Source organism: Microcaecilia unicolor, chromosome 8, assembly GCF_901765095.1.
Source record: "Microcaecilia unicolor chromosome 8, aMicUni1.1, whole genome shotgun sequence".
Lineage (NCBI taxonomy): Eukaryota > Metazoa > Chordata > Amphibia > Gymnophiona > Siphonopidae > Microcaecilia > Microcaecilia unicolor.
The window spans coordinates 246,012,915-246,040,641 of record NC_044038.1 but is presented as its reverse complement, the minus strand read 5'-3'; the positions used below and the strand labels follow the sequence as shown (position 1 = coordinate 246,040,641).

The 27,727-nt window shown below is 42.5% G+C and overlaps 1 protein-coding gene across 1 annotated transcript in view; it reads right to left on the bottom strand.

Moving 5' to 3' along the window:
- Positions 1-10,458, bottom strand: part of LOC115475565 (poly [ADP-ribose] polymerase 2-like) — a 153,364-nt gene extending 142,906 nt beyond the window's left edge. The window contains exons 1-2 of the mRNA XM_030211386.1: positions 10,373-10,458; positions 7,289-7,343 (exon numbers count right to left, since the gene is read on the bottom strand). Coding sequence (XP_030067246.1) covers positions 7,289-7,343; positions 10,373-10,375 — 58 coding nt within the window. The 5' untranslated portion in view covers positions 10,376-10,458. The remainder of the gene's footprint in view (positions 1-7,288; positions 7,344-10,372) is intronic.
- Positions 10,459-27,727: the final 17,269 nt, after the last annotated feature.

Here is a 27,727-nt window from a genome sequence, read left to right as displayed (position 1 = left end):
TTCACCTATTCAGAGCCAGGCATGACATCACCAGCAGCTCTTCCCTCAGGCACCACATCAGAGTTTCCAGAAGAACTGGCCCAGTTCAGTTTCGTCACCAAACCAGACTCAAAAGTGCTGGAAATCACCTGATTGGAAATTCGGGTTGCCAGAAGAGACCATTTTTCTGAACAGACTGATCCATTCCTAGTTTTACTGCATTGCATTGTTAGGCCTTGTGGTCCAGCTTTGCCAGCAATTGTACTAAGAGAAAGACTTGAGGTCCATATGGACAGTGTCTGGAAAAATTGGGACTGAAGGGAGAAATAGGAAAAAGGGTGGGAAGAAGGAACAAAAATAGAAGGTCAAAAAGGAAAGAGAAGGTGTTAACAAAAAAGAAGAGCTGACAGCAGGGAAGGCCATTCGGCCCATTCAGCCTGTCCTGTTTCATTCCTGGCGCATTGCCATGGGGACCAGACGACCTCTGGCTTTCTCCTCGACAGCCTCTTGTTCTGGAGCATGGGGGGGGGGGGGGGGGGGAATCCATGCTGCTCGTTATAGAACAGTGCTTAGAGTGGATTCCGGGCATAAACCTGCTGTAAATCCTGACACGGAAGTTGGGTGCATAACCCCAGGTCTTCTATAACATTGCACCTAAACACCCCTTGCCTGCCTATGCCCCTCCCATGGCCACACCCACAAGACATTCTGGGGAGGTTGCAGCATTATAGACTAGCGCTTTGGGAGACGCGCATGTCAATCCAAATTACTTCCAATTAACGTCAGCTATCGATTGTTAGCACATATCCCCATGCAAAATGGTTTAGTGCCATTTCATCACCTATTCAAGTTAAATGGATTCATGGTAATCTTGCTGCAAATGGTGGGGAGGGGACTTAAAGGGACGCCTAAATCTCCCTTACACATAACATTTTCACAAAGCTCATATTTAGGCACAGAAACAGTGTTTTCATTGCCCGACACTTCATTACACGCAGAAAGCTAAAAGTACTGAAATTTAAGTCTCAAAACCCCTTTAAAAAGACAGTTGTTCCTAGTAAGAGTCCCATGATGAAGGTTCAGAGGGCTTGATGTGTCCCGATGCATGCATTTCTTTAAAACCACAAACTCAGGTCCACAGATGGCCCTCACTCACTGCCAGAGACGTGTCCTATGCAGCCCGCAATCCTCTCTCTGCATGGTTCATCAATCCTGTTGCTGGCCCGCCCTTGCCCTTAGGACTACATCCTATTTCCACAGAAAGTTGGGTAACTGCAGAGAGACTGGACTTGGTCAAGAAGCAGGAGGGTTGTATTTCATAACTCTTTATTTGCTTCATGGGCAACCAGCCCAGCCAACGCATACATGTAGAAACAGAACTGACAGAAACCAGAGGAAGCAGCAAGTGTCTGAGTCTACAAAAGCAGAGCAAGCGATTAACCAAGAAGACACAAACTTGTTCAGCTCTTACAGAATCCCCATTGACTTATGATTTTTTTTTTTACATGTGTATCATATCTCTTTTCAAAGCTGAAAAGAATTTAAACCTCTCTTCATGTGGAAGGTTATGTCATATCCTCTGATCATTTTCTTTGCCCTTCTCTATCCCTTTTACTGGTGTCTAATGTCCTTTTTGAAATGAAATGCCAAAGGGTTTACTTTCTCTTTGGTTTGGCAGATTTTTAAATAATTACAAATTTTCTATTAACTTGTTAAATATTTCATTTTCTCTAAACACTAGTTGATATGCCAAGGTAACCCTGGAGAATAAAAATAACAATATGAGATTCCAATTAAACTGTATGCACTATTATTTGCTCCTTTGCGCTTTTGATGTCTCATATTGTCGTTTTTATTCTCCAGGCTTACCCTCAATAAAGCCCATAAATGGGATGAAAGGGAAATGGGACTTATATACCGCCTTTCTGAGGTTTTTTGCAACTACATTCAACGCTCTTTACATATATTCAGGTACTTATTTTGTACCAGGGGCAATGGAGGGTTAAGTGACTTGCCCAGAGTCACAAGGAGCTGCAGTGGGAATTGAACTCAGTTCCCCAGGATCAGAGTCCGCTGTACTAACCACTAGGCTACTCCTCCGCTCATTCCACCAATAAGAGCCAACCTCATCAGTGATGTCACAATGGCTTGATTGCCCATACTTGGCTCAATTCTGATGTCATAAGGGAAAGGGGGAAATGGGACTTGATATACTGCCTTTCTGAGGTTTTTGCAACTACACTCAAAGCGGTTTACATATATTCAGGTACTTATTTTGTACCAGGGGCAATGGAGGGTTAAGTGACTTCCCCAGAGTCACAAGGAGCTGCAGTGGGAATTGAACTCAGTTCCCCAGGATCAAAGTCCACTGCACTAACCACTAGGCTACTCCTCCACTCATTCCACCAATAAGAGCCAACCTCATCAGTGATGTCACAATGGCTTGATTGCCCGATACTTGACTCACTTCTGATATTGTGATGTCATAAGGGAAAGGGAACTGGGACTTGATATACCGCCTTTCTGAGGTTTTTGCAACTACATTCAAAGCGGTTTACATATATTCAGGTACTTATTTTGTACCAGGGGCAATGGAGGGTTAAGTGACTTGCCCAGACTCACAAGGAGCTGCAGTGGGAATTGAACTCAGTTCCCCAGGATCAAAGTCCACTGCACTAACCACTAGGCTACTCCTTCACTCATTCCACCAATAAGAGCCAACCTCATCAGTGATGTCACAATGGCTTGATTGCCCAATACAGTTCCCCAGGATCAAAGTCCACTGCACTAACCACTAGGCTACTCCTCCACTCATTCCACCAATAAGAGCCAACCTCATCAGTGATGTCACAATGGCTTGATTGCCCGATAATTGGCTCACTTCTGATATTGTGATGTCATAAGGGAAAGGGAAATGGGACTTGATATACTGCCTTTCTGAGGTTTTTTTGCAACTACATTCAAAGTGGTTTACATATATTCAGGTACTTATTTTGTACCAGGGGCAATGGAGGATTAAATGACTTGCCCAGAGTCACAAGGAGCTGCAGTGGGAATCAAACTCAGTTCCCCAGGATCAAAGTCCAGTTGCTGGCCATGGTTGAGAGTGTATTGTTGGCTAAAACGATACAATGGTGCTGAAACAGCCTCTACATAAATTATGAGAAATGAGAAAATACATAATCTCTTATACATTTATTGTAGTAATTTGTAACCTGTAATTTTAAAAGTGCTTTAAGGTATGAGAATGTAGCCCCCTACCGCAGTATATTTTTATTTTTTTACGGCTGATTGGATGAGCCCCTTTAACACTAAAACTTATAAAAGAGGTTAAAAAAAACATCTTTTGGGAGAGGTTTTCCTATCTGTGATTTTATTTTTATTTTTTATTCATGCTGTCTTATCCTCCATTATCAGTCCACACCACCCATCAATGCCAGGAAGTCTTTAGAGAATTAAGGTTTGTTTGTTTTTTCAGAATATTCATTTGGAGTGAAAGGAAGACCGACACGGCACAAGAAAGGTCAGCTTTTAAGATCAGAAAACTATTCTGTCTTTGAGAATTCTGTCACTGAAAAGAACAGAGGAAACTGACTTGAGAGGGCTGTTTTTATTTATTTATGATATATGCATATAGGTAGAAAAGCCAAGCTATAAATGCTTTTAAAGAAAAGTAACATGATACCGAAAGAAAAGAGAAAATAATCAGGAAATAACTCAAAGCATTATGCAGTCCAGTCCACAATATGAGAATGAAACCAGTCCAATCATGGATATGATTTAAAAATAAGGAAGAAGATGAGGCAGAAAAATTAACCAAAGCTCGGGAATAATCCTACTGTACCCTAGAACCCAAAAGAGCTGACAACTGCACTGATTGAACAAAGATATATTCAACAGACCTATAGTTCACAATATACTTGCACAGAAATTTGAGAAAGAAAAGGACTTCGAACAAGATGGTTCAGAGAGAAATGGAGATGTCATGGTACTGAACTGGAAACGGTTACATATCTCATGCTAAGTGTGGCTTCCTGATTTTGGAAAAAAATTGTATACAGAAAGGCACAATGGGATACCTTCCATTTGGATGAGTTGCGCTTAGTAAAAACTATGTCATTGCTGTGCCAGAAAAGCACACTGGACTCACAACCTGGAATTGTGATTAAATGGTACATTCTTATTCCCACAGATAAAAGCTTGACTCAAGAAAACCAGACAATGTGGTAAAGGGGAAAAGCACAAGTTCAGCAGAGTCAGTGTCAAGTGATCGCACTGCACCATGTGTAGAGAAAGCAAATCCTCAAGTACCAACAAATGCATCAGAGATCAAGAAAGATAAAGAGATTCTTCCCTGGCCTGATTTAAAGATTTCCATCTTATGAATGCCAGGCAGAAGTTCTCTTTAGAATAATGTAAGTGTTGAGACGAGCATTAGCAGTGAACCTGAGAGACTTACTCCGTCACAGGAGCGAGGTTCATTTCTGTCATAGCATGTGCAAAATGAACCTACTTGGAACTTTCACCCCATAGACTATAATGATGCCAAAAATGAATGGTTTCCCATGTCATTTGGTTCATTTAAACACATAGAAAGGGAAATTATCTTCACTCATTCAACTGACAATTACTGCACATCCGTAATGTAAATAAAAAATAAATATGGGTAACAGTATTGAGAAGTTCAAATTATTATTGTTTCAAAATTAAAAGGCCATAAATATTTTTTCTCTTGATTTTATGACAACATCTATGTGAGAAGTCCAAAAAGATCCTCTTTCAAGTTTATTTTAAAAGAGCAACATAGGCCTCCAGATCCAGCCTCAGCAGCATGTAGATGTCAGAAATCACAATTTACGCTTGCTCTCAAGAAGGAGTACTTAAAGGGGCCAAAATTGAAAAGCATTTGTAGGTTACAGTTTATTTAAAAATTGATATCCTGCCATTTGGAATCACTGTCATAGCAATTTACAATACAATATTCTACATAGGACACAAGAGCTGCCAAGCAAGACATTCAGCATCACTGTAAGTACATAAATATTGCCACACTGGGCCAGACCGAAGGTCCATCACGCCCAGCATCCTGTTTCCAACAGTGGCCAATCCAGGTCACAAATACCTGGCAGAAACCCAAACAGTAGCAACATTCCATGTAGAACCCCAAACAGTAGCAAGATTCTAGAATTCTGAAGAATAACAAGATTCCATGCAGAATTTCAAAGTGTAGCAACATTTCATATAGAACCCCAAAGAGTAGCAAGATTCCATTCAGAATCCCAAGTACATAAGTACATAAATATTGCCACACTGGGCCAGATCAAAGATCCATCAAGCCCAGCAGCCTGTTTCCAACAGTAACCAATCCAGGTCACAAATACCTGGCAGAAACCCAAACAGTAGCAACATTCCATGTAGAACCCCAAACAGTAGCAAGATTCTAGAATTCTGAAGAATAACAAGATTCCATGCAGAATTTCAAAGAGTAGCAAGATTCCATCCAGAATCCCAAGTACATAAGTACATAAATATTGCCACACTGGGCCAGATCAAAGATCCATCAAGCCCAGCAGCCTGTTTCCAACAGTAACCAATCCAGGTCACAAATACCTGGCAGAAACCCAAACAGTAGCAACATTCCATGTAGAACCCCAAACAGTAGCAAGATTCTAGAATTCTGAAGAATAACAAGATTCCATGCAGAATTTCAAAGTGTAGCAACATTTCATATAGAACCCCAAAGAGTAGCAAGATTCCATTCAGAATCCCAAGTACATAAGTACATAAATATTGCCACACTGGGCCAGATCAAAGATCCATCAAGCCCAGCAGCCTGTTTCCAACAGTAACCAATCCAGGTCACAAATACCTGGCAGAAACCCAAACAGTAGCAACATTCCATGTAGAACCCCAAACAGTAGCAAGATTCTAGAATTCTGAAGAATAACAAGATTCCATGCAGAATTTCAAAGAGTAGCAAGATTCCATCCAGAATCCCAAGTACATAAGTACATAAATATTGCCACACTGGGACAGACCAAAGGTCCATCAAGCCCAGCATCCTGCTTCCAACAGTGGCCAATCCAGGTCACAAATACCTGGCAAGATCCCCAAAAAAGTTCAATACATTTATGTACTTATCTTAAAAGCTCCATTTGATATCTCAAAGGAGCACCGTGCTTCCATCCAGATAGTGCCAGAGTGGAAGCCAGGTTACAAAGGCTGTTCTAAGTAGATCCAGACAAACTCTCCAGATAGTGGCTAAATATTGCTGCTACCCACATAAGTACATAAGTATTGCCATACTGGGAAAGACCAAAGGTCCATCGAGCCCAGCATCCTGTGTCCAACAGTGGCCAATCCAGGTCACAAATACCCAGCAAGATCCCAAAAATGTACAAAACATTTTATACTCTTATCCCAGAAATAGTGGATTTTCCCCAGTCCATTTAATAACGGTCTATGGACTTTTCCTTTAGGAAGCCGGCCAAACCTTTTTCTTTAACTCCGCTAAGCTAACCGCCTTTACCACATTCTCTGGCAACGAATTCCAGAGTTTAATTACACGTTGAGTGAAGAAACATTTTCTCCGATTCGTTTTAAATTTACTACTTTGTAGCTTCATTGAATGCCCCCTAGTCCTAGTATTTTTGGAAAGCGTAAACAGACGCTTCACATCTATCCGTTCAACTCCACTCATTATTTTATAGACCTCTATCATATCTCCCTTCAGCTGCCTTTACTCCAAGCTGAAGAGCCCTAGCCGCTTTAGCCTTTCCTCATAGGGAAATCATTTCATTTCCCTTTATAATTTTTATTGCCCTTCTCTGCGTCTTTTCTAATTCCACTATATCTTTTTTGAGATGTGGCGACCACAATTGAACACGATAGTCGAGGTGCGGTAGCACCAAGGAGCGATACAAAGGCATTATAACATAATACTGATACTCACCACAATGTTTGTATATTCAGCGGCAGTCTCTATCCAGTAATTGCAGCTGAATATCTGGATATTTATGCCCATGCCAGCAGCTTTTTTTTTTAATGCCAACCACTGCTGGCTTAATACTGGGCCCTGGGGGTAATTATATAAAGAGCAAGAATGTGTCTGAGACCAGTGTTTTACTTTATTGATTCAAAAGCAACATGGTCATGTTTGGAACAATATTCATTAGGTGCGACACTGTAACGAATGCAAATACATAAAAATTTAAAAAATGGAAATAAAATGTATAAAGCAACAGCTACATCTAGCAAAGAACATACCTGTGTATTCCACAAGTCAATAAGACAAAACAAATGTACTCACCAGCTCCAGGATCAATAATAGACTTGATAGAGACCCTTAATAGTGTGAACCAGTGCTACAAAAAAAATAGACACAAAACATAACATTAAAATATATTTTAAAATCACAGATAAGATAATGAGCTGCAAAGGGTCTCATCTGTCAAATAAAACAGTAAAAAGCTGCACAACTGCCGTCCACCAAAGGTGAAAGACCTAAGAACTCGCTGGTTGCAAAAATTGGAGACCTATGACATAAAAAGGAAATCTTTAATATAAAGAGTTCAGATTCACCTAATGCAATACAATCACAATCAGGATTTCGCCCCCTCCATAGCACCGAAACAGTTTTACTCACTCTCCTAGCCAAATTCAAACAAGAAATAGCAATAGGCAAAAGCATCCTCCTCCTTCAATTCGACATGTCGAGCGCATTCGATATGCTAAACCACAATATACTAATAAGTCTACTAGAAGAGTTCGGGATCAGTGGAAACACTCAGCTGGATTAAAGGTTTCCTAACCACAAGATCATATCAAGTAAAGTCAAACTCAAACATATCATCACCGTGGAAAGCAAACTGTGGAGTACCACAAGGATCACGGCTATCACCGACCCTCTTCAACTTAATGATGAGACTAGCCAAGTCCCTAGCCAATCAAGGCCTCAACCCTTTCAACTACGCAGACGATGTAATAATTTACATCCCTTACAAAGCCAAACTGCAAGAAATCGCCAACAAAATCGAGCTAAGCCTGAATATCGTGGATTCATGGGCCAATGCATTTCAACTAAAACTCAATAAAGAAAAAAACACACTACCTTGTCCTCTCGTCCCAACACAGCACGGGCAACCCCACAAGCATCGACACCCCAGGTCATACCCTCCCCATCTCAGACAGCCTGAAAATTCTGGGCATCATAATAGACCGCAACCTAACACTGGAGAGCCAAGTAAAATCCACCACAAAGAAAATGTTCCACTCAATGTGGAAGCTCAAATGTGTGAAACAATACTTCCCGAGGGATACCTTTCGCAACCTGATACAATCAATGGTAATAAGTCAACTAGACTACTGCAATGGAATCTACGCAGGATGTAAAGAAAAAACCTTAAAGAAACTTCAAACTGCTCAAAACACGGCAGCTAGACTCATATTTGGAAAAACGCGATTCGAAAGTGCAAAACCCCTCAGAGAAAAACTACACTGGCTCCCAATCAAAGAACGCATTGCCTTTAAAATTTGCACCATGGTTCATAAAATTCTGTATGGTGACACGCCAGGATACATGATAGACTTAATCGACCTACCAACCAAAAACGCCTCCAATTCAACACGATCACATCTCTACCTACACTACCCAAGCTGTAAAGGCCTTAAATACAAATCTACCTATGCATCCAGCTTTTCCCACATAAGCACACAACTGTGGAACGCGCTACCAAAAGCAGTGAAAATGACCTATGACCTACGACCACCTAAACTTCCGGACCATGCTAAAAACCACCCTGTTCAGAAAGGCATACCATGCCGATCCAACTTAAAAGACTGACCTCGGCTACACAAGAAAACCAAAGCACGTATGATCACAACACTACTCTTCCACATTATGACTATTCTGTGGCTTTTGCCATATAAACTTCATTTCACCACAACAGCACAATGTATTTGTTCACACTGGAAACAGTAAATGCCATTCCGGTACCATGTAAGCCACATTGAGCCTGCAAATAGGTGGGAAAATGTGGGATACAAATGTAATAAATAAATAGGTAAAATAATTTATTTGCCAACTCAATGTGTTATCTTCTTAGAAAATCTAACAGAGGAACATATCCCAGTAGAAACAGCTACCCAAAGCCATTGTCACCTCAGGTGCTCCCTTGTAAATCTTTTACAATGGCAGCTTGTCACATGTGTAACTTCATTCTAAACTAGAGTAGCAATAAGATAATATTGAATGTATTATTCATATTCTTTCAGTAAATGATCTTAAAACATTTCAAACATAGGAACGACTAAAGGCTGGTACAACAAAACATCTTAACACAGCTATTAATCCTCTTGTAAAGATCTATATCCCCTTCAAAAAGAATTTACACAAAATCACAACCAGGATAGCGGGTGGCATAAACATAATGGAATCATGGGCAGCATCATTCACGCTCAAATTGAACAAGGAAAAAACATACTACCTGATACTCACTTCACCACACAATAGCGATCACCTTCCCAAACATCAACGTCATGGGTACATCCTTCCCCATAACTGATCGTTTAAAAAGCTTAGGAGTCATCACAGACCACAACCTTACCTTCAACAAGCAAATCAGAAACACTATGAAGAAAATGTTCCAAGCCATGTGGAAAATAAAATGCATAAGAAAACTACTTCCCAAAAAATGTATTCCCGCTTACTAGTCCAATTCATGGTCCTTGTCCATGCTGACTACTGCAATGGAATTTATGTCAGTTGTAGTGAACAACTCCTAAAGAAAATGCAAAGAGCACAAAATACAGCTACAAGACTAATATTTGGAATAAATTGATTTGTAGGCGCAAAACCGTTGCTCCAAAACGTACATTGGCTACCTATTAAATCATGTATGTCCTTCAAGGTATGTTTTCTGGCCTACAGAATAATTTTAAATCTTGCACCAGAATACATGACAAACCTAATTTAACTACCTACACGCAACGCACTAAAAGAACCTACCTCACCTTACGCTTTCCCAGATGCCAAGGCCTAAAATACAAATCTTCATATTTGACCAGCTTCACCTACATCTGCCCCAAGATCTGAAACGTACTTCTTAAAGTCCTAAAATGCACGAATGACTACATAACATTCCTAAAACAGCTGAAAGCCCTTTTTTTTTCAGAAAATTTTTCTCTGACGAACGCACATAGCCAAACTGCACACCAATCTACACACCACGATGCTTGATCACTGACGAAAAAAAGTGTCCTATTATAGAAATGCCCTGTGTCAATACCGTGTCTGCAGCAGCCCGGCGGTAGTTCTGGATTGGCGTGCAGCAAAACTGTTGTTGCACGCCAATCCTTGAGTAAAAGGGCCCCTCAAACAGTGACTCTCTCTCACCATATCAGGCTCTTTCTGACTCTCTGCCCCACTCTCATAGATACTCTCTCCCACATTCTCTCATGGCTGGTTTCTCTTTCTGGCTTGGAGACTCCCTTTCTGTTTCTCCAATTCTTTCTGGCTTGCAAACTGCCTTTCTCTCTTTTTGATTGTCTCTATCTGGATCACTCTTTTTCATGCTCAGTCCACAGCACGTTTCACATCTCCAGTCTCAGGTCTTCACACCTTTTAGGACCTGTTCACCCTCAGACTCTTTCTCTCTTCTTCTTCTTCCCTTTCAGATCTTGCTTCATTTGAGTCTCTCTTGTTGACTCCCAGGTAGCTTCCAGCCATTTCTCAATCACAGCTTGTCTGTTCCTTCTCTGATCTCTTCTGCTTGGCTCCTCTTCCTCCACAGGCTCTCTCATGGATGCCACATGGTTTCTGATCTTCCTCTCTAGGCTTGAAGATTTTACGGGTTTCTTATTTTCCTTACTTTTTTTTGTTTGTTCTTAAGGAGACATGTTAGATGCGGTGCAGTAACTCAAACTGCTTCCACACTGCTGTTGGATTTGTACTTGCATCTTGGGGGTTTGTGGATGTTTGATTGTCAGATTCTCTAGGTCAGAAAATGAGAATTTGCAGAGAGTATTTATATTGTTTTGGAGTTTACTTTTAATTATAAAGAACCGGAGACATTGCTGGAACAGGGGTAATTAAATAGATAATTATCACACCTAATGGAACCTGTTTTGTGACTTATGTTCTCTTAATTAACTATGCAGCCCAGGAGAATTACACACCCTGCACTTCCTCTCACTCTGCTCTCCCCCTGCTGCCGTTACTTCATTTTCCCCACTGTCCCCCAGCCTGCTATCACACTTCCTAGATCCCTCTCCACCTCACCTGCTGCGATCACCATCAATCAATCTTCCTTTAATTTATTTATTACAAAGATTGACTAGACCACAAATTAGGTGAAGGACCATTTTTCTAGGTGGTTTACAAATCTATAAGAGAAATTAAAACATGTTAACACTAATGAAAAATAAAACCTACAGACAAAATATGTTATCTGTTTTTCCCCATCCCCAATATTTGTTGGAAGAAAAAGGATTTTAGTTGCTTTTTGAACTTAGTAGACAAGAATACTTGCCGAATACCCAATGGTAAATTGTTCCAAAGTGCCAGATCCATATAAGGCAATGACAGATGAGGAGTACTTTTTTGATTGCAATTTAACCCTCTTCCTCCATCCCAGCTACAATCATGATCACTCATCCTTTAATCCTCACCCCTCTCAAGCTCCCATTAGACTCCCTTCACTCATGATCTCTAAATTCTAAATGTACAATTGTTTTATTAGGTTTTTCTTATTTGTAACTTCAGGAGGGTTCCCACTCCTGTGGGCCAACAGTTTACAAGACCAGAACACTGCACCAGTGATTTCATAGTAAGAATCCTGAAAGGTAACTTTAAAACAATACAGGAACGTAAGACCTTTGAAGTCAGAATGATTGAATATTTTGACACCCAACAGACAGGACTTAACAAGGATCTGGGTTTTCTAGCCCATTATAAACCATAAAATTGTATTTCTCTGTTGATCACCCTCCTCTCATCTATCCACACCCATCCTGTTAGAATATCAATGATATGCTTTGATGTCCCCATGCATACCTCGTACCCACCTCCATCCTCCCACCCTGTCAGACTGTCATAGTAATGCTTGAATGTTTTCACTTATATACACTGTCAGCTAGCACATTTGCTTATTTCCGATCTGAGGAAGAAGGGCAACCTTCGAAAGCTAATCAAGAAATGTATTAAGTTATGTCCAATAAAAAAAGGTATCATCTTATTTTCTTTTCTATGTTTTATTTTGTTTGATTTCTATTGATAATCTTAAGAGTGGACTAACACGGCTACCACACCTCTCTACACATTGAAAGCTAAACTAAACATACCTTTGGGCATGCTGGTTATCATTCCTCCTTTGCCACTAATAAAACCATAACAGTATCGATATATCTCATATTTGTCCAAGCTGTATTTAAACATTTTGAGTATTTTTAGGAATCTATTAATTATGCCCCAAATTCTACAAGTTGTTCCCAGTTATGTGCATCCCATAATTAACTAATAGGAGCTAAACTGAAAGTTACCAATAACTGATGTTAACAAGCTCTAATTAGCGCAAATTTGCCCTTGCGCTTGGAACATACTTACACCCCTGTTGCAGAAACAGCGCTCTTAAATTCTCTTGCTCAACAATGCAAAGGCCTGTTAATGTGGGCGGAGCCTGGGTGAGTCAGGCGCATTCTGACCGTCGCTCTCGCTTTATGCACCCAACTGACGCATTTAGGAAGGGATCCTCAGAAGCTTAGCCAAGATTGGGTGGCAGTATAGCGCTGCGTGAGTCTGGTAGCACCTTGGAAATGTTGAGTAGTAGTAGTAGAGCTGGTGGGGGGAGGCGGGGCTGGTGGTTGGGAGATGGGGCTAGTGCTGGGCAGACTTATATGGTCTGTGCCCTGACAATGGCAGATACAAATCAAGGTAAGGTATACACAAAACGTAGCACATGAGTTTATCTTGTTGGGCAGACTGGATGGACCATGCAGGTCTTTTTCTGCCATCATCTACTATGTTACTATTTAGCTTCCACCACTTACATGAGCCATAGATATGTGTAAGTGGTCGCATCCAAAGTTGGTGCATAACTGCTGACTTTCTCAAGTATTCTAGGACAGATTTGGCAAGAAGCTTCTAGGCACTTTTTGCTATTGTAGGACTTATGGAGAGGCATTTTTGATATGACTTCTAAGTGCAGCTTTGGACGTTTTGCTAAAAATATCCGAAATTCAGGAGGGGAATATAGCTATTTTCAAAACAGAAATTTTGGCTATTTGCTAGATGTTTTTGTGCTCTGCGCATTTATCTTTTTGGTTCATTTTTGAAAAAAAAAAAAAGCAGTCCAAGTGAAAAACACACAAAATCAAGCCAGTGGGATGTAGGAGGAACCAGTATTCTTAGTAGACTGGCCACACAGACATCCCAGCAGAGCAATGGGGCACCCTACGGAGCACTGCAGTGGACTTCAAATAAATGCTCCCAGATACACATGTCACTGTCTGCTGAGCCCCCAGAACCCACTACCCTCAACTGTACACCACTACAATAGCCCTTATGGGTGAAGGGGACACCTATATGTGGGTACAATGGGTTTCTGGTAAGTTTTGGAGAGCTTACAGTTTCCATCACAAGTGTTTATTTATTTGTAGCATTTGTATCCCACATTTTCCCACCAATTTGCAGGCTCAATGTGGCTTACTGTCATGTCTGTGGCCGTGACCACCCTCATACTTTCCCTGTTTCTGGGAGTCAGTGGCTGTGCTGGCTTCTGCTTGTCTCTGTGTCTGTCTCTGTCTTAGTTTCTCTCTGGCTCTGTGTGCTGATTGCCCTACTGCACCTCACCTGTGGGGGCTATGCCTCTTCTAAGATGGCTGCCGACTCCTCTATGCCAGTATCCAAGATGGCTCCCGCTGTTCCTTCCTGTGGGCTGACTTCTCTGTGTGTCAAGCCTCTGTTTGGAGGCAAGGAGATTGCTGCAGCTGTGCCTCTGGTGTTGAAAGGCTTTATTAATCACTTAGAGCCTGCAGCCCTTGCCTTTGCATTTCGTCTAAGGGCCCTGGTATGTAGAGTGCTCTGTACACTGCTACATTGTTTGCTCTGTGTGAGTTTCTATGTTTGACTAGCTAGCTTGGGCACGGCTTTGCTTGTTAGTCTGTGTACAGCTTTGCTAGTTCTCTGTGTATGTTTCCAGTGTATGACTAGCTAGCTTGGGCACAGCTTTGCTTGTTAGCCTGCGTACAGCTTTACTAATTCTCCTGAGATTGCTCTGTGTATGTTCCTAGTGTATGACTAGTTAGCTTGGGCACAGCTTTGCATTGTCAGCCTGTGTACAGCTTTCCTGTGTTTGCTTAGTGTATGTTTCTTGTGTATGACTGGTTTGCTTGGGCATAGCTTTCCTATTAGCTTATGTACAGTTTACTAGTCTTCTTGTGTTTAGCCTGGTGGTTTTCCCGTGTGTGTTTTCTTTTGCTTCTGGAGCTTCAGCCCTTGTTCAGTCTGTTGCTAGTACTCCTTGATACTGAAGCTCCAGCCATAGTCTTGTTCCTTGACCTGACCATTGCTTTGAACCTGCCTGCTGCCGGAACCCGGACATTCTCTGCCTGTCTGCCTTGCTTTCGCCTAGGTGCCTGGGAGCACTTCTGGATCCTGATTCCTGCTGTTCCTGCTTGCAAGTTCCAGTTCTGGTTTTTCCTGTAAGTCCTGCCGGCTGCCCGAACCTGAGGGCTCAACCCTCGGGGAAAGGTGGTTAAGCGTAGGTGAAGCCTAGGTCCAGTGTGTTCCAGTCCAGCGGGTTTCACTCCTGTATGTTCCAGTCCAGTGGGGCCAATCCAGTGTGTTCCAGTCCAGTGGGCTCCACTCCAGTGCGTACCCATCTGGTGCGTTCCAGTTCCGTGTATTCCTGTGTAAAACTCCAGTCCGGGGTTCCGGTCCAGTCTTGTCTCGTCTCTACCTTGAAGGTGATCTTGCCTGCCACTGCCGCTCCACGGTAGTGGCCCAAGGACTCACAAACCCAGTGCTCCCGGGGAAGAAGCCTGACAGTATGCCAAGGTCCTCGAGAACGCGACACTTACATTTGCCGTAGTGGCGATTGCCATTTCCGGTTAACAAAACTACAAATGGTATTGCATTAAGGTACATTCATACATTTTAAATAAGAATTCGTTATGGTAGTAGGTTAGGTCATCAATTACAAAGAAATCTTTTTCGACATGAGATTAAAGTAATGGTACTTGTTCATTAATAGCAATGTGGTTAATCGGACAAGTGGTAAGAGTTCGGTACTGTCTAGTTCATGATCAGTCTTATTATTTAGTAACTACTTATAAAGGCCCGTTTCTGACACATATGAAACGGGCGCTAGCAAGGTTTTCGTTGGATTGTTCTCTGTGCGAGGCACCCGACGCCGACGCCGCGCAATGCCTCCCCACCGCCATCCCACCCTACCGTTTTGTAGTTTTGCTGGCAGGTGACCCGAAATCCCGCCAGCAGAATTCCTCTGTTGTTTGCTTTGCTGACTCCAACGTGACGTTCTGCATTGGTAGCCTGTACAGGGCGGGCTTCTGTGCGTCTGATGTCCTGCACGTGCAGGACGTCAGACGCACAGAAGCCCTGCTTGCAGAGGCTAGTAATGGTGAAGATCAAGCCGGAGGCAGAAGACAGGACTTGTTGTTGCGGGGTTTCGGGTTCCCCGGCGGCAAAGCTACGCGTCGGTGGGTGGGTGGGTGGGTTTTGTTTTGCTTTTTTTGTTTCCTTGTTTTTCGTGGGTGGGTTGGTGGAGGTGCGGCACGGGGCTGGGTGTTGCACCTCCAGCATGTTGGAGCGGGGCTTCTTTTTTGTGTGTGTTTTTTTGTGCTTGTCTTTGGGTGGTGGGTGGCGCGTGGGGTGGGTGTTGGACATCCAGTGGGAGGAGTAGGGAAACACGCTCCACGTGTTTCCCTACTGTTCCCCCTGCTTGTTTGCGATTCATTCGTTGTCACCCTTAACGTTCTGTGTGCCAAGTTTCTGAATTCACAGCACAACGTTAAAGGGTTCGTTTGTCGTCATGACGTTTGACGTGAGGGCGGAACACAAATTCATAGTGGGATGGCTTCACCACCATGAAGTTACGAACCCTTTATCGTTGTGCTTTGAGTTCAGTACCTTTGTCCTCAGAACATTGAGGGTGCGTTTTATTATAGTAGATTAGGATGGTTGTTTGTGGTATGCCTTCTTGAATAGGTCAGTTTTCAGTAGCCTTCGGAAGATAGCTAGGTCTTGTGTTGTTTTTATGGCCTTCGGTAATGCGTTCCATAGTTGTGTGCAGATGTAGGAGAAACTGGTTGCTTATGTGGATTTGTATTTTAGTCCTTTGCAGTTGGGGTAGTGTGTAGGTTGAGGAATGTGCGTGCTGATCTTTTTGCGTTCCTTGCTGGTAGGTCTATAAGGTCTGACATATAGGTCGGGGCTTCCCCATGTATAATTTTGTGGACCAGGGTGCAAACTTTGAACGCAATTCGTTCTTTTAGTGGAAGCCAATGTAGCTTTTCTCTTAGGGGTTTGGCGCTTTCGTATTTTGCTTTTCCAAATATGAGTCTGGCTGCTGTGTTTTGAGCGGTTTGAAGCTTCTTAATGATTTGTTCTTTGCACCCGGAATAAATGGCATTACAGTAATCTAGGTGGCTTAGCACCATTGATTGTACCAGGCTGCGGAATATTTCCCTTGGGAAGTATGGTTTGATCCTTTTAAGTTTCCACATTTAATAGAACATTTTCTTTGCTGTATTTTTCGCATGGTCTTCGAGTATGAGATTCCGGTCGATTGTGACTCCCAGAATTTTTAGACTGTTAGAGACCGGAAGTGTGTAGTCTGGGGTGTTTATGGTATTGGGTTTGTTTGTGTTGTATTGTGAAGATAGGATGAGACATTGTGTCTTTTCTGCGTTTAGCTTCAGTTGGAATGCGTCCGCCCATGAATTCATTATTTGGAAGCCGTGTTTGATTTCATTTGCGATTTCGGTTAGATCATGTTTGAACGGGATATATATCGTGACATCGTCTGCATACATGTATGGATTGAGTCCTTGGTTGGATAGTGATTTGGCTGAAGGTGTAATCATTAAGTTAAAAAGGGTTGGTGAGAGCGGTGATCCTTGTGGTACTCCACATTCGAGTTTCCATGGTGTTGACGTTTTTGATTTTGAGATCACTTGATAAGTTCTTGATAAGGTGTAACAGGTAGGGGGGGAGGTATGGGCCTGGGTCCACCTGTCTGCAGTGCACCCACCATTAGACTACTCCAGGGACTTGCATGCTGCTCTAATGGACACAAGTATAACATTCTGAGGCTGGTAAATAATGTTTTTAATCACATTTTGGAGGGAGTAAGGGGAGGTCATCCTTGATTCTCTCCAGTGGTCATCTAAGTGGTCATTTAAGGCACTATTTTGTCCAAATTATAGTCCTGGATATTTTTGTTTTATTCCATTATCGCACAAATAAGTCCAAGTATCAGGAACACCCAGATCCCGCCCTCAACATGCCCCCTTGTGATTTGAACGCACTTAGACGGACCTCTAAAAATTGGTTTTGAAAATACCAATTTGGGCATTTTTGTGAAAAAAACGTTCAAATGCAGATTTATGCCACTTTGTGGACATTTAAGTTTTTGAAAATGAGCTCCATGGTATCTGAACAAGATTCATTACAACTTGCAGTACAATGAAAATTAACTGAGTATACTTTTAAACATATTGCTGCTAACTTATAAGTCTGTTTTTAGAAAGAGCTTTAGAAAGTTAGCGTCTGAAACACCTGACTCATTAAAAAGAAGATTATGCTTACTCTTTTCTAGAAACATTTCCTCAAAACTACCGGAGTAGTGTAATGGTTAGTGCAGTGGCCTGGGAGCTGGGTAGATTCCCACTGCAGCTCCTTGTGACTCTGGGCAACCCTCCATTGCCCCAGGTACAAAAATAAGTACCTGAATATATATAAACCTCTTTGAATGTAGTTGCAAAATACCACAGAAAGACAGTATATCAAGTCCCATTTCCCTTTCCCCCCTTTCCATTATGACATCACAATATCAGAAGTGAGCCAAGTATCGGGCAATCAAGCCATTGTGACATCACTGATGAGGTTGGCTCTTATTGGTGGAATGAGTAGCCTAGTGGTTAGTGCAGTGGACTTTGATCCTGGGGAATTGGGTTCGATTCCCACTGCAGCTCCTTCTCACTCTGGGCAAGTCACTTAACCCTCCATTACTCCAGTTACAAAATAAGTACTACTACTACTACACGCGCCCTCCCTGCCCATTTTCAAGTCCTTACGCAAAGCCCATCTCTTCTCCCTTGCTTTTGGCGCCTAACCACCTTCCCCATTCATGATACCTACACTGACTACATAGTTTGTAACCTTTAGATTGTAAGCTCTCTTGAGCAGGGACTGTCCTTCCCCATGTTTAAACTTGTAAAGCGCTGCGTAACCCTGGCAGCGCTATAGAAATGCTAAGTAGTAGTAGTAGTACTACTCAACATTTCTAAAATGCTACTAGGGTTACGCAGCGCTGTACAATTAAACATGGAAAGACAGTCCCTGCTCAAGGAGCTTACAATCTAAAAGACAGGTGTACAATCTAAACAATCTAAAGACAAGTGTAGAGTCCGTCTGATAGGGCATACTATATTTCACGAAAGGTTAGGTGCCGAAAGCAGCATTGAAGAGGTGAGTTTTAAGCAGAAATTTGAAGATGGGTAGGAAGGGGGCTGTATATAAGTAGCTGTATATAATATGGAAACTGCTTTGATTGTAACAACAAAAAGGCAATATATCAAATCCCATTCCCGTCCACTTCTGCAGACTGGTGGGTTTGCGATGCCCATGAGGTACACTTAGGATTCTATTTCCAAAGGGTTACACACTCAAATTGGCCCTTTTCAAAACTAAGTCTGTGTTCTGAAGGTACCAGAAATTAGGCCCTGCCTGGAGGGTAAAGTTGACTTGGCTGAGGGCTGTGGGAGAGGACAGACCTTGTTCTCAACCCTGGCTTCCCAGTCTGCATCCCTTTTCCCTTAAACAGCAGTTAACCTCTAGCGGTATTACCAGTAGGGCCATTTTGATCTTGGCTCCGGAAGGGACAGAAACGAGTGAAGATTGCTCCTGCCCTGAACCCACTACATCAAGGGTTTTCAACCCAGTCATCGGGCACACCCAGCCAGTCAGGGTTTTCAGGATGTTGGGATACTGGCTGGGTGTGCCCTGAGGACCAAGTTGAAAACCTCTGCACTAGATAGTAGGGAGAATGTCGATGAAAACGATAAAGGGGATGGGTGACTTCCCTATGAGGAAAGGCTAAAGCGGCTAGGGCTCTTCAGCTTGGAGAAGAGACGGCTGAGGGGGAGATCAGATAAAGGTCTATAAAATGAGTGGAATGGAATGGGTGAATTGCTTGTTTACTCTTTCCAAAAATATGTATTTGGATTTTGTTCACACCTTTTTCAGTACTAACTCAAGGTGAGTTACATTCAGGTACACTGGGTATTTCCCTGTCCCTGGAGGGCTCACAATCTAAGTTTGTACCTGAGGCAATGGAGGGTTAAGTGACTTGCCCAAGATCACAAGGAGCAGCAGTAGGATTTGAACTGGAAATGAAACCCAATGCTCTACCCACTCCTCCACTCCCCCCCCTACTAGGACTAGGGGGCACACAATGAAGCTATTAAGTAGTAAATTTAAAACAAAACAGAAAAAATATTTCTTCACTCAATGTGAATTAAACTCTGGAATTTGTTGCCAGAGTATGGGGTAAAAACAGTTAGATTAGCAGGGTTTAAAAAAGGTTTGGCTAACTTCCTAAAAGAAAGGTCCATAAGCCATTATTAAATGGATGGGGAAAATCCATTTCTAGGATAAGCAGCATAAATTCATTTTACTGTTCTGGGATCTTGCCAGGTACTTTTAATCTGGATTGGCCACTGTTGGAAACAGCATACAAGGCTCGATGGAACTTCAGTCTGAACCATTATGGCAAGCCAGATGCACTATCTGCCGTTACCACATCCTCCGGCAATGGTCTTCGTACTTTCTACTCATTCTACACCACTCAGGATTTTGGAGACCTCAGTCATATCCATCCTCCTTGCCCCTGCCATCTCTTTTCCAAGCTGAAGAGCTCTAACCTCGTCAGCCTTTTCTCATACAAGAGGAGTTCCATCCCCTTTATCTGTTTGGTTGCTCTTCTTTGAACCTTTTCTAATTCTGCTACATCTTTTTTGAGATACAGCGAACAGAATTGAACGCAATACTCAAGTTGAGATCACAGCATGGAGCGCCACAGAGGCATTTTTGGTCTTATTTTGCATCCCTCTCCTAATATTTCCTAACATCCCATCTGCTTTTTTGGCCATCGCTGCCACACACTGAGTCTTTTTCTTGACTCCTAAGGCGGACCCTGGCATCTTTGCATTTGTCCTCATTAAATTTCATCTGCCATTTGGATGCCCAGTCTTCTAGCTTCCTAAGGGCTTCCTGCAATTTTTCACAATCGCTTGCGTTTTGCCAACTTTGAATAGTTTTGTGTCATCTGCAAATTTAATCACCTCACTCCTCGTTCTGAGTTCCAGATCATTTGCTTCTTCATTCTCCAGGCTACTCAAATTGCTCTGTAACTGTTCATTTTTGTGCGTAATATTCCTTTCAGTGTGTTTTGAAAATGCCTGAGCTTTATACATAACAGATAAATGAAATGTAAACAAACAAGTGCAAACAGATGAAACAATGCCAGTTCCCCTCCTTCCTTCTCAGTTCAACAAGTCTGAACATTGCTATGTAACACGATATGTGTACTTAATAGATCTGCTGTTATGGTGGCACCCATTAGACAGGGCTGCAGTTCAAGATGAAAGTACAGCTATGCTTTTCACCAACACAAGCTGCAGCTTATTCAGCATCTAAGTTTATATGTAGAGTCTGTTTTTACATATAAAACTGCACAGTGTGTAGGTGCTCCTGAGGGTGTAGTTTGCACAGAGTTGTGACATACACATGCCTTTGATATAAAATTCACAAGTGCATATGTAGAGCAGATGTAAAGGAATGTGTGAGCCTGGATCTGGGCACCTATGTGGTCTTAATAAATTTAGATGCCCATTTGGACTGCACCTGTAAATATCCTATTATATAATCAATGGGCATGATTCAGTTTATGTAAACACCGAAGTCCTACAAAGGCTTTGATTAACTGCTTTATCTATATTTCTAGTAACTATGATCCCTTAGCTGTTCTGTTGTCCTTTTATTGTTCCTGCATTGCTCAGTGAGCATCTGCTCATTTACTAATCTCAATGAATATGTAACAAAGTAGATGACGGCAGAAAAAAGACCTGCACGGTCCATCCAGTCTGCCCAACAAGATAAACTCACATGTGCTACTTTTTGTGTATACCTTACCTTGATTTGTACCTGTCCTTTTCAGGGCACAGACCGTATAAGTCTGCCCAGCACTATCCCCGCCTCCCAAGCACCAGTCCCGCCTCTGGCACAGACCATATAAGTCTGCCTAGCACCATCTCCACCTCCCGAATATGTATGAAAGAGATTTGCATGCAACAGAAGCAGTGTATGCAAATCAATCTCATGCTTATTCATTTTGGATATCCAGAAAACCTGGCTGGCAAGGGGTACTCCAGGATTCACTTAGGAAACACTATACAGGAAACTCTGTGATCTGTGCCCTGAACTGTGGGGGAAGTTCAGTGGAGTACTGAGACCGACAGCACATGGGATATCAGACTACCTTCCAGCCTGGAATTAGAAGTTATGTTTTGTTACAAGAACGATGAACAGAGTTTAAGGGTGGAAGGTAAGTTGTTTTGTTACATTTGTACCCCGCACTTTCCCACTCATAGCAGGTTCAATGCAGCTTACATAGGGCAATGAAGGGTTAAGTGACTTGCCCAGAGTCACAAGGAGCTGCCTGTGCCTGAAGTGGGAATCGAACTCAGTTCCTCAGGACCAAAGTCCACCACCCTAACCACTAGGCCACTCCTCCACTCCTGGATTAGAATTCAATGGACTTATGCTGTTCAGGAAATCCAAAAGTATGTGGATGAATGCATTCTCTGTCCCACTCCTACAACACCTCTCTGCTATGTGCATACTACTGATAACTAGATTTCTCAGCCTCGCCCCAGTTTCAACACTTTCAAAGAGCTGAGGAGCCTGGAAATCACTCATATGATGGTTCAACAGTGAGTATCAGACAAAATCCCCTGTATAAACTCATCAAAAGGAAACAGGTGCAACGTTTACTGTGCTCTGTTGGTCATCAAGTTAAGTTGAAAGTACCTACTAAACCACAGTGAAATTGAAAGTAAAGTCTGTATAAAATAAAATGGCTTCCTGAGAATTTTCTACCCTTCCCCCACACACACTACCTCTGCTGTCTTTTGCTCCTCTAGAGAGATGGAAGTTTCTCATTTTCACTGGAAACAGCAGCTAGTGGTATTCTTGAGCTTGGCTGGTGTATAGGGGATGCAAGAATAGCCGCATGGTTCCTCTCCCTTAATGATGATACAGACACTACTCTCCTAATTCTAGAAAGTTGTACACCTAAATTCACACATGCAAGTTACAGAATAAGGGCAGCTGGATGCACAACTTAATTTAATGAGATAATTGCTGGTAACAAGCAATAGTAGGCTATAATTGGCCTGCTCCTGCAGGGTCACAGCCTGGACTACTGTCTCTCAACAAAGCAGAACACACTGCTGGGCTGTGGTCTGGCTCCCCAGAGTTACCAATACAACCATTAGCCTGCATCCAGCTGGGTCCAGTTTAAGATTCCAGTTCACAAGGTTCCATCATGGTTGTAGTTCTGAAATATGTGGTGGAAGCATATGCAATCGGGCATCACTGCTTCCCTCTAGGCCTAACCTAGCTGTGCCCTGAGCTTTTATACTTCTTGGACCATGCCCTGCTAGCTCCACCCCTTCCATGTCACTTCCCCCTTGGGCAGTTCTGACACTGAGGGAGCGTCCTATACACTCCCTCATAGTCAGCCATTGGCTCACTCCTAAGTTAGGTGTGTAAACAAGGACTTACACTAGTATTTTATAAACAGCAGGTGCACAGACAAATGCCCCTATAGAATCTGTGCTTAGCACCCATCATCTAGCTCTAGGCAATGTGTAAAGAATTACACCCTAGCTTAACCTTCCCTTCTTTGCTTCTACCATTTCCATACTTAGCCCACCCAATCATTTAAGCTTTATGGAACAGGGACTGTGTCTCTTGTATTAAGAATAATAAGTTAAACTATACAATTGCCTTTCAAAGGGGAAATCAGCCAAATGGTGTACATCAATAATTAAAGTAACCAATTTAAACATTAATCAAACGAACAGCTGAACAGCAAAGAATCAAGGCAATAAAACATCAAGGTAAGTCATGCATAAAACAAGAACTAGAATGAAGGCAAAATATCTCACAGAAAACAACTAATGAACCAGCTGTAATAGCATTACTAAAAATCAGCAGCAGCTACCAGGGCCGGTCAAACCCGGTAAGCGCCGCAGGGGGGCGCCTGCTTTCTAGGGCGCTGCTGCGGCGCCATAACGCGCCGCTCTTGGTGCTTTAAATCTTTAATTTACCTCCGTTCCAGCAGCCACATCATTTGAAAGCCCTGCCCTGTCTCTAGCCTTCCCTCCCTTTGTGAGTTTATTCCGCAGTCCTGCCTTCTGATGTCATTTCCTCAAGGGCAGGACTTCGGAACAAACTCACGAAGGGAGGGAAGGCTAGAGACGGGGCAGGGCTTTCAAATGATGTGGCTGCTGGAACGGAGGTGAATTAAAGATTTAAAGCAGCGAGGGCGGCGCGGTATGGTAGGGGATGGGGGTGGAGAATCGCTGGACAGGGGCAGGGTGGGAGAAGAGAGAAAGGAGATGCTGGTGGGGGCACGCGTGGGCGCCAACTCAGTCTGCAGGGGGGCGCCAGAGACCCTAGGACTGGCCCTGGCAGCTACCACCCTCCATAACCCATAGACCTACTGGAAAGAGCAGTTCTTAAAGCTGTTTTGAGAACATGTGGTTTAATTGGAAGTGGGAGAGAGTTCAACAAGTGGGCCAGAAGAGATGTTGGGAGAGGACTGCCAGAGCAGGACTTAATTGTTTTAAGGTAGACTTACTTGTTTTAAGTTATTTAGGAAAGGCAGTTTAAGGAATAGGGTTTATTTAACATTTAAAGTCTCTATTACAGTTTCATACGCTATCAGTTAAGGAACTATTCTAGAGTTTACCATAACATCATTGTAGAGCAGAGCTGATAGTTGCAGAAAACATCAGCTGGAAAAGAGACAGCTGAGGGGGGGGGGGGGGGGGGATAAGATACAGGTCTACACAATCCTGAGTGGTGCAGAAAAGGTAAACATTAATTGATTGTTTTACTCCTTCAAAAAGTACAAAGACCAGGGGACACTCAATGAAGTTTACATGGTAACACTTTTAAAACAAACCAGAGTAAATATTCTTTTTCACTCAATGACTAGTTACACTCTGCAATTAAGTGTATCTGGGTTTAAAAACAGGTTTGAACAAGTTCCTAGAGGAAAAGTCCATAGTCTGCTATTGAGATACACTACAAAGGGTATAAATGGCCACAAAAAAAAAACACAAGTGCAGCAGGATGAAAAAAACAGACCCTTTATTCAAAACAGTGATGAACAGGTACAAGTAACAATCCTGGACCCAACACAGGCAATGTTTCGGCAGTTAGGCCCTCCTCAGGGGTCCTTTATAAGTACAACAAACAGCACCACCGTTGCTGTCCAGTACTGAGGGCAATCAGCTATGGAGCAAGGCAAGTGTGACAGCACAAAGCTAAAATCAACCTTCAAACAATTCTGCCCAAGCACAGCAGGAAATCATGACGACTAATTTTTTGGAAGAATTCTATTCCTCTCATATTTTTGTTCCTGAGACTACATAAGCACTGCCACGCTGGGAAAAAGACCAAAGGTCCATCAAGCCCAGCACTCTGTCTCCGACAGCGGCCAATCCAGGCCCCCAGAACCTGGCAAAAAACCTAAAATTTAATAACGATCAATGGACTTTTCCTTCAGAAATCTGTCCAGACCCCCTTTAAACTCAGCAAGGCCAGCTGCCGTCACTACCTTCTCCGGCAATGAGTTCCAGAGTCTACCTTGAAGCTATTGTTGTCAATTGCTTGTAATTTGGCTAGAGGTGGACATGGATTGGGTCACTATAAGAGCCTCATTTTCAAAGCACTTAGCCTTCCAAAGTTCCATAGAAAAGTGCTTTGAAAATATGCCTCACCTTTAGGTTTTAAGCAGATTGCTAGCAACCTCTCCTACTGTGCAAGTCATACACTAAATGTAATCTTTGAAGAGAATTTTCTAAAGGAGGGTTAGCCTTCTTAGGGGGCCCATCAGGTTCTGATCACTATTGCCCACAGTTGAGTCTCACGTATGTTTGCACCTTGGATGGACCCATCAACCTTTGAGGCAATGTTAGAGAAATTAAAATTCTTCGCTTCCCTCTCTTACTGAAGGAATGACACCTGTTACTGATGCTACCAAACCTGTGCTGTGTTGGTCAGCATTGCTTAATCAGTTACCTCTGCCGGCAAGTTTAGGTCCCAGGGGTCAACTTCATCGAAAGGTGACTAGACAAGCAGAAAGGTAGTAGAAGAAACCTGTCAGCTGTATATGAGCTAGCAAGTGATATAAGGATTAAATGAAAAATAATGTCTCTACCTCCAGAACTTATTTAAATTAATGCTTGAAACTTTCTCCTTTATCACAGGTATTTAACTACATTGTCACCACCATTCATCACACATTTTTGCTAACAATAGACAAGTTTTTGAAAGCAGTCAGAAAAGAACTGCACATCTCATCTCTTCAGGCAGTTAAGTACACAAGTACATAACTGCCTGAAGAGGTGAGATGTGCTGGGACAGACCAAGGGTCCATCAGGCCCAGCACCCTGTCTCTGACAGCGGCCAAAAGAACAAAATTTGTCCCACCCATCCCAGAAATAGTGGATTTTTCCCACGTCCATTCAATAACTTTCTATGGCCTTTTCCTCCAGGAAGCTGTCCAGTCTTTTCCACCTCTTCACTGGAGTCAAAACAGATGCCCCTAAAGGCATTCCTTCAATTTTGGAAAAAGATGAAGTCACACGGTGCTAAATCTGGGCTGCATGGCAGTCAGGGGTCTACGAGACCCATCTTCACAATTGGCTCTGTGGTGCTTCATGCTGCGTGAGTCGTAGTATTGCCATACTGGGAAAGACCAAAGGTCCATCGAGCCCAGCATCCTGTTTCCAACAGTAGCCAATCCAGGTCACAAATACCTTGCAAGATCCCAAAAAAAGTACAAAACATTCTATACTGCTTATCGCAGAAATAGTGGATTTCCCCAAGTCCATTTAATAATGATCTATGGACTTTTTCAAGGAAGCCGTCCTAACCTTTTTTTAAACTCCACTAAGCTAATCACCTTTACCACCTTCTCTGGCAATGAATTCCAGAGCTTAATTACAATACATTTCCTTCTTGGGCCCTCAAACTCTTCAATCATTCTTTCAAAGGTCTTAAGAGTTCATCAACCTCCCCCTTGTGTGAGACTTTGCTGCTGTCACAGGTCTTCCACTTTGGTTTTGATCACACAAATTAGCCCTTCCCAGTGCACAATTTTTGGCCCAGTGACACAAAGTACTCACATGAAGAACCCGCATGAGGCAGTGAATTTCAATTGGAGGGGCTCCTTCAACAGTTAAAATACAACTGCACCAAGTGCTCACTGCATGCTTCCTTTTCATAAGGATTTAGCAAAATAGCCTCTTCACACAAAACTTTCTTGCCGATAGAGGTGAAGTAAGAGATTTCAGAGGATGATTTGTTTTGAATTATGGAGGCAGAGGCATTACTTTTAATTTAACCCCTCAAACAAAAGTGGAGTGGCCTAGTGGTTAGAGCACCTGTCTTTGACATCTAGAGGTAGCTGGTTCAAATCCCAGTTTCTCCTTGTGATCTTGGGCAAATCACAAGGAGCAACATTGCCTCAGGTAAAAAAAAAAATTAGATTGTGAGCCCTCCAGGGACCGAGAAATACCCAGTGTACCCGAATGTTAACTCACTTGAGCCACTACTGAAAAAGGTGTGAGAAAATCTAAATAAATGGAAGTGGCCAATCTAGAGCTAGACACCTTCAAAGTAAATTGAATTCCAGTAATCATCCTCAGGATTTGCCTCAATAATGTAGCTACTAGTAAGGATCCAGTATCTCTAGTAGATACAGACTTGTCAGATGAAGATTTTTCTGGCTTCTTTTCCTAAGCGTAAGTTATTTTGATGCATCACTGTTGGTCCCCTGTAGTACCCTGCAGGCAGATGATGTCACCTGGAAAAACCTTTGCAATGGAGGAGCTTTCATCAATTTTGATGTCTCTACATTCATCATATTCTTTTGAACCATGTTCACCTGCAGATATTCTGGTCTGAGGTGGCTCCTTGTTTCAATTTATTCATATTAGGGAGGTCCCAGAGCCCTTGAAGCAGGCTTGTATCTAACCACTCTTAAGGAGAAAAAAAAAAAAAGTAGCGTCAGGCCCTTTATTAGTTGTGTAGACCAGTGTCTTTATTTCATTTTTAGCACAAGAGAAACTGGTTCTGCTTTAATGAAAAACATGTTTTTGCTCTTTATCCAGCCTATGTTTTATCCACCAGTGGTTTGATTATAATACTAGG